Source organism: Lepus europaeus, chromosome 2 (assembly GCF_033115175.1).
Source record: "Lepus europaeus isolate LE1 chromosome 2, mLepTim1.pri, whole genome shotgun sequence".
Classification (NCBI taxonomy): Eukaryota; Metazoa; Chordata; class Mammalia; order Lagomorpha; family Leporidae; genus Lepus; species Lepus europaeus.
Window position 1 is genome coordinate 149,424,872 of NC_084828.1, and position 12,790 is coordinate 149,437,661.

Consider the following 12,790-nt stretch of genomic DNA (forward strand, 5'->3'; position numbering starts at 1 on the left):
GCTATTGTGAACTGAGCTGCAATAAACATTAAGGCGCAGACAGCTATTTTGTTTGCCAATTTAATTTCCTTTGGGTAAATTCCAAGGAGTGGGATGGCTGGGTTGAATGGTAGGGCTATATTCAGGTTTCTGAGGAATCTCCAGACTGACTTCCATAGTGGCTTAACCAGTTTGCATTCCCACCAACAGTGGGTTAGTGTCCCTTTTTCCCCACATCCTCTCCAGCATCTGTTGTTGGTAGATTTCTGAATGTGAGCCATTCTCACCCGGGTGAGGTGAAACCTCATTGTGGTTTTGATTTGCACATGTCAGCACTGCAGACCAACATCTGAAGAGCATGGGCTCTACAAGACTTCCCCTAACACAGCTCCCTCAGACCCAGAGGTCTGGAAGCAAATTTCAGTCCTCATAGTTGCAGAATTTAGAAGTCAGACAGAACCAGCATTTCATTTTATTTTTTTTAATTTATTTTTAGCACCAGATCCCATTCTTCCAGGAATACCTTGCTCAGACACCCAGCACATAAAATGGATACACACACACACACACACACTCACTTCTTGCCAAATCTGAGCCCAGGAGTAAGGGCAAAACTTATCTGTTCTCCTTTCCCCCATTTTCCTCAAGAGTATCCAAGGCATCTCTAGGGCTCTCAGAGCTCACTTTAAAAACCGGATTACCTGATCTCCCTTTTAAAGTAATGAGAACACAACACTGACACAGGTTCTGGATTTGGAGCTAAGACAGCATGAGTTTCTGGCCATTGCTCATTCCTTGAGGGATAGGTGGGTTGGCTCTGAAAGGACAGGTGAGGAAACAGAACCAAATGCAGGAAAGCACCCCAAATCCTCAAGTACCTGACCCCTATGCACCTTGAGCAGAGCTCCCCTCCAAAGGTTTCTCTTGTCTTTGAGCAGTTTGTGACCCAGGCCCCTTGTTGTCACTTACTGCTAAGGATCATAAACTTGAACCTCTAGGTGGGTGGGCAGTTTCAGGGAGTCCGTGGCTCTAGATTTTTCTCCTTGATTTTGTGTAACCCTTTAGGAAAAAAGACCTCAGGTATATTCAAAGACTATCACATTCCATACCTGAACATTTTCCCAGCCTGACTTTGTAAGAAGCTGTTACTGCTAGCTTTATTGGAAATTTCCATCAGGTTCAGATCCAGCTGTCTGCAGCCTGTTACTTTTAGCTCAATGAAATCTGAAAGCACCCGCTTGTAGAAGCCTGACAATGTCTTCAGACCAGGGGTTCTTCACCCTTCTTATTGCATAGACCGTTTAGTAGTTCATAAAGCCCATAAACCCCAAGTGTGCAAAATAAAATACACTTTGTAGACTAAACTGATGATATTGAAATGCAGAAGGAGAAATATTGTAATGTGACATAGATTCAGAATAAATATGATGAAATCCTTCTTTTATTTATATATTAAACTATGAGAACCAATAATTGGCCTTCTGTGGTTTCTAATTAGTTTTGAGTATAAATGGTAAATTGAAATATTTGTGGCCACTGTCATATAACCAGAGAATATTTATGATTTCTGTTGATAACTAAGTCACCAGTATAGCTAAAACTAATTTGAGTTGTCAATCCATTTATAATTTAAAAGATGATAAATATCAGTTCTAGATTAGTGACAATTAAAATGTCATTTACCCCCAAGCTGTTAGACTGTCTGAAGTCTTCCAGCTGTTCGTAGACCCACATGAAGAACACTTGCCCTAGACCAGGGGTCAAGGAGCTTTATCTCACAGCCTGTTACTCAATGGCTTGCAAACTAGGAATGATTTTTCCATGTATTAGTGGTTGAAAAAAAAATAAGAATACTGCATGACACATGAAAATTAAATGACGTTCGGATTTCAGTGTCTATAAATAAAGTTTTACTGGAACACAGAAACTCCGGCTGTCGTCTCACTGCAATGCATGTGAGCTGGCTGCTCACATGATGCTCAGAGACCAGCATGGTCTGAGAGCAAACACTATTAATTTTGTTTTACAGAAACTAGTTTCCTGACCCCTGCTCTAGCACAGCCTTGAAGGCTCTCAAGATGGTGGTGTGACCATTCGGAGTTTGCTGCTCAAGATATTGAGCTGGGAGTGAGAATTGTATAGATTGGATCAGACAGGACTGAGAGGAGGAAAAGGAAGGAAGAGTCAACAGACATGCGGTCCAGTGCACCTGTTTTCCCATTTTTAAAGTTAAATTTAAATGTGTTTTAAATCAGGTCCTCGATTGCTCTGGCCACAGTGCTCACTCTTCTTAAGGGACTGGGGCCTAGTGTATTGGGCAGCACAGCTGAAGATTCTCCAAAGTCTGAAGAGGACCACATACAGTGGGCAATGAGGAAGCTGGGACCCAGAGGCAGTAAGGGGCTTTGTCCAGGGCCTCAGAGAGCAAGGCTTTGAAGCCAGCCCTCCGGATTCCCCATGTGCCTGTCTTTCTACTCCATTGGGCCCTGTAACACAGTCAGGTGATTACACAAGGAAGTTGTAGTTACAGCATCTTTCTTTAATTCCCCTCATCAGAACCTTGAGCCCCAAAGCCTATCAACACAGGCACTTAAGAAAAAAATGTCCGTTGTCACCACTGCTAAGGTCAGTATGCAGTGACGCCCCCCGGGGCCTAACCGGTGTCCTATTGTCGTTGTCTTCCCCTCCTCTCCATCCCCATCGTCCCTGGCCTCTGGTCACAGCAATACTTCATCCTGCTGATCCTGACAGACGGTGTCATCACAGACATGGCAGACACCCGAGAGGCCATCGTCCATGCCTCCCACCTCCCCATGTCGGTCATCATCGTGGGAGTGGGGAACGCCGACTTCAGCGACATGCAGATGCTGGACGGTGACGACGGGATCCTGAGGTCCCCCAAGGGAGAACCTGTGCTTCGAGACATCGTCCAGTTCGTGCCCTTCAGGAACTTCAAACACGTACGCATAGACAGCTCGGGGCTCTTCCCGTGGGAGGGCAGAACCAAAGCAGGCTGAGCCTCCACTTGTCCACACTTTGTGTGATCCACCATTCTCAGAGCAATACCAGGTGCCCCTTCCAGTGCCAGGCCTTCTCCCACGGGAAGGATATGTACAGCATAACTCTTGGGAGAAAGGAGTAGATGTTGAGTTCACAACAAGCACTCATGCTAACTATGGTAACCAACACTTTCACGGATGCCTGCTCTCATCAATATAAGTTAGCTTTTCCCCTGCCCAGTGGTGTCCAGCCAGAGTAGCAAGGAGAATTAAAACCCTGAAACTCACAGGGTTTTCTTATCAAGCCATGTGCCCTGGGAGAAGTCTGTACCTGATAGATGATAGAAAATAATGGAAATAATAGGATAGAATGTGATAGAAACCTGAATTGTCTATAAATATATAGTAAGCAGCGTTAAAGATGTATTTAATTCATTCATAAACAAGGTGAAAAAGTTAATTCAAAGCAGTAGGAGAGTTAAATACAGTCGGGGGGGGGGGGGGATGCTGGAATAAATTTGGTAAAGTGCATCCAAAACTGGCAAATGACCAGTAATGTAAAAATAAAAACACAGAGCATAATTTTTAGATTTACATTGTCTAGTCAATAGAAATAATTTGCATTCTATCAGTTTTCAACAATGTTTTAAAAGGCAGGGAGAGAGAAAGGCGGGGGGGGGGGGGGAAGAAAGGCGGGGGGGGCCGGCACTGTGGTATAGCCGGTAAAGCCACCGCCTGCAGTGCCAGCATCCCATATGGGCACTTATTCGAGTCCCTGCTGCTCCACTTCTGATCCAGCTCTCTGCTATGACCTGGAAAAGCAGTAGAAGATGGCTTAAGAACTTGGGTCCCTGCACCTGCGTGGGAAACCTGGAGGAAGCTCCTGGCTCCTGGCTTCTGGCTCCTGGCTCCTGGCTCCTGGCTCCTGGCTCCTGCCTTCAGATCAGCCCAGCTCCTGCAGTTGAGGCCATTTGGGGAGTTAATCAACAGATGGAAAATCTCTCTCTGTCTCTCTCTCCCTCTCTCTCTCTCTCTCTCTCTCCCTCTATCTCTCTCTCCCTCTATCTCTCTCTTTCTCTCCTCTTCCTCCTCCCCTGTCTCTCGGTAACTCTGTCTTCAAACAAATAAATAATCATTAAAGAGAGAGAGAGAGAGATTTGCCATCCGCTGCTTCACTTGCCAAATGCCCACAACCACCAGGGCTGTACCAGGCCAAAACTGGGAGCTGGGAACTCAGTGTCAGACTCCCATATAGGTGGCAGGGACCTAAGTCCTGGAACCATCACCTGCTGCTTCCCAGGAAGTTCATTAGCAGGAATCTGGATCAGAAGCAGAGCTGGAACTCTATCTCAGCCACCCCAGTATGGGAGTATGGGATGTGGATGTCCCAAGAGGTGACGTAACCACTGTGCCCAATACCTGCCCCAGATTTCTTCAAATTAGCATCTTGGGCTCTTGTCAATAAGAAATGGTGACTCAAGCAGCATCTCACTCCTGATGGAGCAGTAGGAATCAGCCCAGTAGACATTGCTCTAGTCTGCCATGATAGAAAGGTCTTCAGTAACCATTTTTCCATATTTCCAAATTTTGGTTAATTGTCAAGTCTCTGCAGGAAGGGAAGCCTTTAAGGTTTCCACAAATCCTGCACCCATGGAGCTATCGTGACCAACAAGCACACCCTCTAATTCTTAAAGGCTCTGTGGGAGCTGGTAGTGGCCCTGAGACCCTTCAGAGGCTCCCTCAGCTGTGTCTTGGAGTGCAGGGGTTGCTTTGTGTACCATGTGAGTCCACCCAATAGCAGATCATCCCCAGCCCTGTTTCCCTTGGAGTTCTTGCCATCTGCACTGTGGTTGGTGCCTACAACGCCAGTCACTGCTGCTGGGGAGCTGTTCACTAAGCTTGAACAGTATCCTGCAGCAATTCTGCCATCTCCTTGGAAAAGAAGAAATTTCCCTCCTTTTCCAAGCTGTGGAGTCTCCTCCAAGGCCTGAACCAAAAATGCAGTGAAGTCATGTCCCCCCAGTCTTAGGAATTCTGCTGGAAATGTCTTCGTTAGCACCCACTGCAGCCTCTTGCCTTCTTGACGCTCAAGTCAGTGATGAGGTCAGGGGCTGGAAGGCACAGGCACCACACCTTGAGGCACTGCCATCCACATGAATCCCTGACATAATTCACAGCCCAGGCACATCCGAATCCCAAGTGGGCCCACACTGGGTAAGCTAAGGATGGGGTGGAAGGAGGGATGGATCGTTGTTGATTATAGCTGTGTGCTATGATGCTCCATGTATTCTTCCATCCCTGTACTTACTTTACTGCTGCCTCAATACCAGTCTTGGTGTCAGAGTCCTTGGCATTTGCTCTTCAGCAATTGCTGTTGGTTCTGCCACCTTCTCGGGTCAGGCTTCCCAGTAAACACTGAAATAAAGCCCGAGCCCCACAGCCTCAGCTGAACCCTAGATATCAAGACCTGCTGAGAAGGGACTGCACATTCCAGGGCTCCTTGAGTGATGAGGTATTGCTTGTTCATAACTGTACAGCCACACAATGATCCCTCTCCTTTTAGGGCAAGCTGCAGTGATTAAAATCTTTAAGGCAGCAGAAAATCAATGCTTAGCTGCAGAGTTGCATGCATAGGGAGTTTCCAGGTAGCAGCAGCCGCCACCGGTTTCCCCCACGATCTGTCAGGGCAGGGCCTGTGGATGAGCAGAGTAATGGTGCTGTCACATCTCATCTCCAGCTTTCTGGATGAGGAGGCTTCCAAACAAAAAGCACTCACTAGATGAAAGACATTCACCAAGCCCTTACCTTGAAGGTGTGTGGACAATAAAGAGTGGCATCAAAGACTTATATTCTTTTGGGTTGGGCACATGGTGCAGCAGTTAAGACACCACTTGGGATGCCCATATCCATATCAGAGTGCCTGGTTTGAGTCCCCAGTCCTCTGCTTCCAATTCCAGCTTCCCGCAAATGTGCACCCTGGGAGCCAGCAAGTGATGGCTCTCAAGTACTTGGGGCCCTGTCACCCACATGGGATACCCGAATGGGGTTCCAGGCCTCTGGCTTCTGCTTGGCCCAGCCACACACACACACACACACAATGTTTATATATATATATATATATATATATATATATATATACATATATATATATATATAGTGTATATATCTTGCCCTACATTTCAAATAAAATGAAAATAAATAGGTTCTCTACAAAGAGGGCTGTGCTAGAGCCAAATTTGCACTTTCATCACCAGTGAAGCTAGTTACTTCCCAAGGTGAGAGGAAGGGAGTTCTAGATTTTGCTGTCCTGCTCTGTTTAGTCCGCCAAAGGAGGGAGCTCCATCACTGCTCTAACTTTGCCTAAGTGAAGAGGAAGCAAAGAGCTCACAAGTGTGACCAAGTAGCAGCACACACACACAAAGTATTACTGAGCACCCTATGGCTGTTTGGCAAGAACTATAATGTCACTGCAGGACTTCAGAGCAGAAGGCAGCAGCCACGAGGGACGCTTACAGCTCAGACTTAGAGAAAACGGGGCAGTGTTGAGGAAGGACAGGGCCTCAGTGAGCAGGCAATTGAGGGAGATGACAAAGGGGCGCTGCTCCCCGTCTCTGCCATGAGAGCTTCCAGCTGTTCCGTGGATGACTAAGGCAGAGTGCCAGGAGCAGGCTCACCCGCCTTACATTCATGGATTTCAAATCAGATTTTGAAAAGCATTTCATTATCTTAACTAAACAACTATGAATTCAATATGTCATAAATAAAAGGGAAGGTGAGAGTTGATATTATCTCATATGAGCCAGTAGTCCATGAATTGCCTCTCATTTTCTGCTCTGCGTGAAAACTAGGGGCCTTGAAGTGGACAGGGCACAGGCTCTAGGCTGTGTGGCTCTGGGCAAGTTATTTAACCTGTCTGTGCCACAGATTTTCATCCATAAAATGAGACAAATACTCTGGTATTGGAACATTGAAGGTAAAGTCAACATAAAGTATAGCATGGTACTTGATCCATGTAGGTGGTTAACAAATACAACTTTTGTTATTTCTACTACCAGCTGCTTTCATATTTTTGGCCTTTTCCCAACCAACTAATGTCCCCAGTGCCATATTTGCTTTGCCACCAACACAGCATGCAAGGGGTGGAGTAATAACTGAGGGACAGTGCTGTCCACTATGGTAGCCAGTGGCCACATGTGGCTATTTAAATTTAATTCACTAAAATTAACAAAAAACTGGAACAGTTCCTCACTCACACCAACTACATTTCAAGGGCTCTGTACTTGCATGTGGTTGGTGACTCCCACATTGAACAGCACAAGCATAGACTATTGCCATGAACTCAGAGTATTCTAAACAACCTTGTTGAGAGATGTTTTTGGTTGCATATAAGAGCAAATCCATCTTCTCTGGATTACATGACTGGTTCTTAACCAAAGGGTAACATTACTACCTGGGAGACATTTGGAAGTCTGGTGACTTTTAAAAATCGTATTTATTTGTTTGAGAGAGAGATGAAAAGATTGCCCATCTGCTGATTGACCCTCCCCCCAAAATGTTTTCAAGATCTGGGTCTGGGCCAAGGCTAAAGCCAGGAGCCAGCAACACAATCCAGTTCTCCTACACCAGTGGCAAGGAACCAATTACTTGAGCCATCAGCACTGCCTCCCAGGGTCTGCATTAGAAGGAAGCAGGAGCTGGGACTTGAACCCTAGCATCCTGATATGGGCACAGGCATCTTAACCTCTAGACCAAACACCCATTCCTGGGGACGTCTTTGATGGTGACAGCTGTGCAGTGCTACTCGCTCCCAGTGGGTAGCGGCCAGGACTGCTGTTTAACATCCTGCAAGGCCCAGGAGAGTACCCAGTCCCAAAGGTTGTAATGCCAAACTTGGGAAACCATGGACTGTAACAATACTAATGCATTTTTCCCGTGGAGCTGGAGGTTTGGGCTGGTAGCTATTGGTAACAAGGCCAGCACTTTGTGATTCCTTTTGCTGTTTCCTAATGATGATAAAATGACTGCTGTAGCTCCAGGAATCACATCCTAGTTTCAAGGAGAAAGGAAGGGAAAAGAGAAAGAGAGTCAATACCTATCCCTTTTAAATATGAAAAAAAAAAAAGTTTTCTAATGAACATCCCCCAAGAAACTTCCACTTATATCTCAAAGAGCAAAAGTGGGTCATGTGGTTATCCCTAAATGCAGAGGAGGCTGGGAAACCAGGTGTTTTGTTTTCTAGCCTTGTATGAGAGATGGTCAGGGAGAAAAAAGTGGGAATGCCTTTTGTGTCTGCCCCAGTGTACACATGGATCATGATCTCACACATAACTCTGAGTAGTCATTTATAAAATAAAAGAGCTCTATGGGATCCAACCGCCCAACCCGATGTGACACCCTTAAAAGGTGAGAGGTCACTTGGGAAAAACTCTTCAGGAGATATAAGTGATATTAATGTGGACCCTCTGAGACGGAATGCATTCTTATTCTTTCCTATTTTGCCTTTGAGAACACTAGGACCGAGCAAATCTGAATGAGTGCTAAGCCATAATAAGAAAGAAAGAATTCGTAATCAGGCTGCTTGTCATCTGGTCCAGCCCTCATTCCTTCAGAATCTCAAACACTTGTCCTTCTGCCCCAATTGTCAACCTCTTCAATAATAGTGAATAATGTGGCTCATGCAGCTGAAATTACTTTCCTGGAGGTTGTGTAGATGCCAGAGCCAGCTCTGCCTGACTCCAGTCTGTGCATGATATCAACCTCAACCTTCTTGTACTGCAGTCATCACCATGGATTGCATGAGCCTGTGCCTCTGTCCCTAGAGAGCTACAATAATCACCGTGGTATTCAAGACCCTCTATCTCTTGGGCTCAAGCTCCTTTTCCAACTGAGCGCCCCACTGATTCAACAGCTGTAACTCATACTAATCCATACTTCCTTCAACCCTACCACATGACCCACTACCCCAGACATAATCAAATGTCATCCCCCTATCCCTTCTCTGCATTTTAAAATATTCCCACCTGTAGCAGATGATGGCTCAACTGCTTGGGTTCCTGCCACCCGTAGGAGATACCTAGATTTAGCTACCAATTTCTGGCTTAAGCTTGGCCCAGATCTGCCTGCTGAGGGCAGGGGAGAGTGAACCAGCAGATAGAGTATCTCTCCACCTGTCACTCTGCCTTTCAAATAGAATGAAAATAAATTAATAAAAAATTTTAGAAATAGACAATGTCCATTTTAAATGCCACCTCCTCTTGGAATCCAGCCGCCATTTCCTCCAAGATAACTTAGTCTCTTTGTTCCTTGTGTCCTGGCCACAGTGCTGTGACTCTCAGGGCAGACCTTCCAAGTTCCAACATGCATTGGAACCACTGAGGCATCACGTTCAAATGTAAATTCTGATTCAGTAGCTCAGGGTTGGGTCTAAGAGTCTGCCTTCCTTATAATCCTGATGCTGCTGTCTGTGTCATCAGTCAAGTTCTACCTGTAGCAGAGTTAGTACTGGATAATGGTCATGCCAGGCTCCCCTCAAACGATTATTGCCTCCTTGATGGCAATTACCAAAGCCCCTACACTCTTGCAAAGCACCTGGAAACAAATAAAGCACCTTCTGAGGTCAATAGTTTTATATTTTGAGATAAGCATGAACAAATATAATACTGAAATTAATGGTTCACTTCCCAATACTCTTTTGACAATTCTTGTTTGAAGTTGACCCTCAATGAAGAATGAATGAATGAGCCCAGCTTCTCAGAGCAGGACTCTACTCTTTGAACACAAGCCAAAGTCACGGTAATTCTTCTTTCCCACAGGCCTCTCCAGCTGCCCTGGCAAAGAGCGTGTTGGCAGAAGTCCCAAACCAAGTCGTGGACTATTACAACGGCAAGGGCATTAAACCAAAATGTTCATCAGAAATGTACGAATCTTCCAGGACACTAGCACCATGAACATGCACACTTTTACAGAGTTCTGAAATACTACTACTGCTAATATTTAATACTTCTACTACTCCCATACTTAAAAAAAATACACATTTAAAAATAGCACGTTTCGGTGATTTTTAACTATTTTTTTTTGCATGTGTAGCCCCAGCACCTGGATCTATTAAGCCCTTGTATTGTTGAAGACTTTTTACAAAGAACAACAGATAATAACTTACTCTTTACAGCATGTCGCCTTGAAATAAAATGGTATCTGTATCTGTTTTTTATACAGGTTTGTTGAATTTTGCTAAATTTCTTATTATCTTTACACTGTAAAGCATTTTGAAATATTTATTGAACGTTGATAGCCAAAACATATTTGGTTTTATCTGCTTCAGGATGAGAGACTTTTCAAAACAGCAGATGCATGGACTGTATTTTGCATGTTTAAAATAATTTAAAAAAAACACACCACACAGTTTCTGCAGGTGTTACCTTAACTTCTCCCTGCTGAGAATGGTCTCTGTACTAAGAAAGATGCATAGTGACTGATCTGTTTGGAGTGGGTTCATGGCATCTAGCCCAGCCCCTCTCAGGCTGAATTCACCATACACATGTGTCACCTGAGAGCTGAAATTCAGAGGTTGATAAGTAGGTCTGAGTGGGGCCTGAGATGCCTGGTTCCTTAACCAGGTCCCAGATGATGCTCATGCAGGCCTTGCACTGCATGGAGAGTAAAGAGGCTCTCAATGTCAGGTGTCATAATAGAGACCATCTGAGACAGGGCAGCTCCTAGCCTGCTTGAGAATGGCACCTTTCCCTTGCCCATAGCATCAAGGTCCTGCCTGTGCCAGAGGTGAGAGTAGAAAGGAATGAGGCTGACTCCGGAAGTTGCAGAGCCCCAAGTCAGTCTCACTACTTTAGAGTCACACCTCTTCCCTAAACAAGACTATGGAGTACTCCTCCTGGCTGGCCCCACCCTCTTAAAAGAGGCATGCACATGACTGCATGGATGGTTCTACTTATATGCCAATCCCTAGGAACGATCTCAAAGAGTCCTCATTGGAACCACACCGGTGGGAACTTATCCAAATGGCCATGAAATGTGGCTCCCCGGATACCAGATCCAGCAATCTGATCTTTGAGCTCAGCCTGGGCTTCCTTTTTGCCTCTTTTTATCACTCCTGAGGTCAACCTCTGTAAGCCCTGGATTCGTTTTCTGGGGTGGAAGTATTTTGTTTCAATATGTTAGCCAGTCTTGAAACAAAGAATGAATCCTTCACTTGTTTAATTGTCAGATAAATGAACAAGTGTTTTTGCAAGTATAAAAGGCAGAGTGGAATGTATTTTTGGTCAGAGAGATGGGGAAGTAAATCACAAGGCAAAATAAATCTGTTTGTTGTTTGTTTCAGGGGGAGCAATATTAACAAGAAAATCAAATGCCTTGTATGATTTCCAGAGTTATAATTATAGATCCTAATCTTGCAAATACATGTCAACAAAATGCAAAACATTTTGGGAATGATGGTAAAAATGTTTGACTGAAAAATCATAAATATTTAAACTGTATTGTTTTATGAATAAATTGGGCACTTACAGAATTTTTTCTAAGAGTAGTGGTCTTGTTTCTCTTCTCAAAGCTATTCCCTAAGAGTGATTTCTTTCATGTGGGTAGCATGGCCTCAGATTGGAAATAGCTCTTTCATAGTCCCAGGGGGCTATATCGACCACTGCTCCTAAAAAGCAAGGAAGGAAAATATTTAGGTACTACATTTAAGAAATGACTGGTGAATATTTCTTTCTTTTTTTTAAAAAAAGATTTATTCATTTATTTGAAAGATATAGTTTACAGAGAGAAGGAGACACAAGCTCACACACACACACACACAGAGAGAGAGAGAGAGAGAAAGAGAGAGAGTGCTTTCATCTGCTGGTTCACTCCCCAAATGGCCACAATGGCTGGAGCTGATCTGATCCAAAGCCAGGATCCAGGCAGGAGCCGGAAGCCAGGAGCCAGGACCTTCTTCTGGGTTTCCCATGTGGGTGTAGGCACTTGGGCCATCTTCTACTGCTTTCCCAGGCACATTAACAGGCTGCTGGATCATATGTGGAGCAGCTGGAATGCCAACCTGAGCCCAACCAAATAGGATGCTGACATTGCAGGTGTCAGCTTTACACACTACGCCACAACGTCAGCCCCATGGTGGATGTTTCTAACCCCAAACCAGGTCAATGACTTCCATGTGTGTGTACCTAGAACATAGAAAACACTCAGTAAATGTTTAATGAATACAGAAAGGGCTAATAAAATGAATAAATAAATAAATGGACTTGTTAATATGCCTCATGATCACTGTAATCCATAGTAGACTTAACAAGTAGGCTAAGTGTTTGTGGCTGCCAATCAAAGTGATACAACATGGGTTGGGATCTCTACATGCCTGGAGGATCCCTGGGATCTGAAAGATGGGGCAACAAGGACAGAGTCCAGTTTGCCTGGCAAAGCTGTAAGGTAGTTTTCTTCCCTTTTCATAGCCAGAGAGACTCCAGTGTAACTCAAGAGAATAATAAACTAATATCTACATTGTTAAATGGTGTCTTAGCTCAGGTTGCTACAATAGAATACCATAAACTAGATGGTTTAAACAACATGCATGCCTTTCTCACAGTTCCAGGATCTGGGAAGTCAAATTTCCTGGCAAGGGTTCCCTTCCTGGCTTGCACACAGTGGTTCATCCATGTGCTCAGATGGCAGACAGTGCAGGCTCTCCGGAGTCTTCTTGTTAGGGGCACTCATCCCATTGTGAAGACCTCACCCAAACCTAATCATCTCCCCCAAACTCCCACTTCCCACATCATCACACAGGGGTTAGCGCTTCAGTGTATCAC

General features: G+C 44.8%; 1 protein-coding gene across 1 annotated transcript in view; it reads left to right on the forward strand.

The window, feature by feature from the left end:
• CPNE4 (copine 4) overlaps positions 1-9,925 on the forward strand; it is a 395,639-nt gene extending 385,714 nt beyond the window's left edge. The window contains exons 14-15 of the mRNA XM_062179027.1: positions 2,703-2,939; positions 9,791-9,925. Of these exons, the coding sequence (XP_062035011.1) occupies positions 2,703-2,939; positions 9,791-9,925 (372 nt within the window). The remainder of the gene's footprint in view (positions 1-2,702; positions 2,940-9,790) is intronic.
• The last annotated feature ends 2,865 nt before the right edge of the window (positions 9,926-12,790 follow it).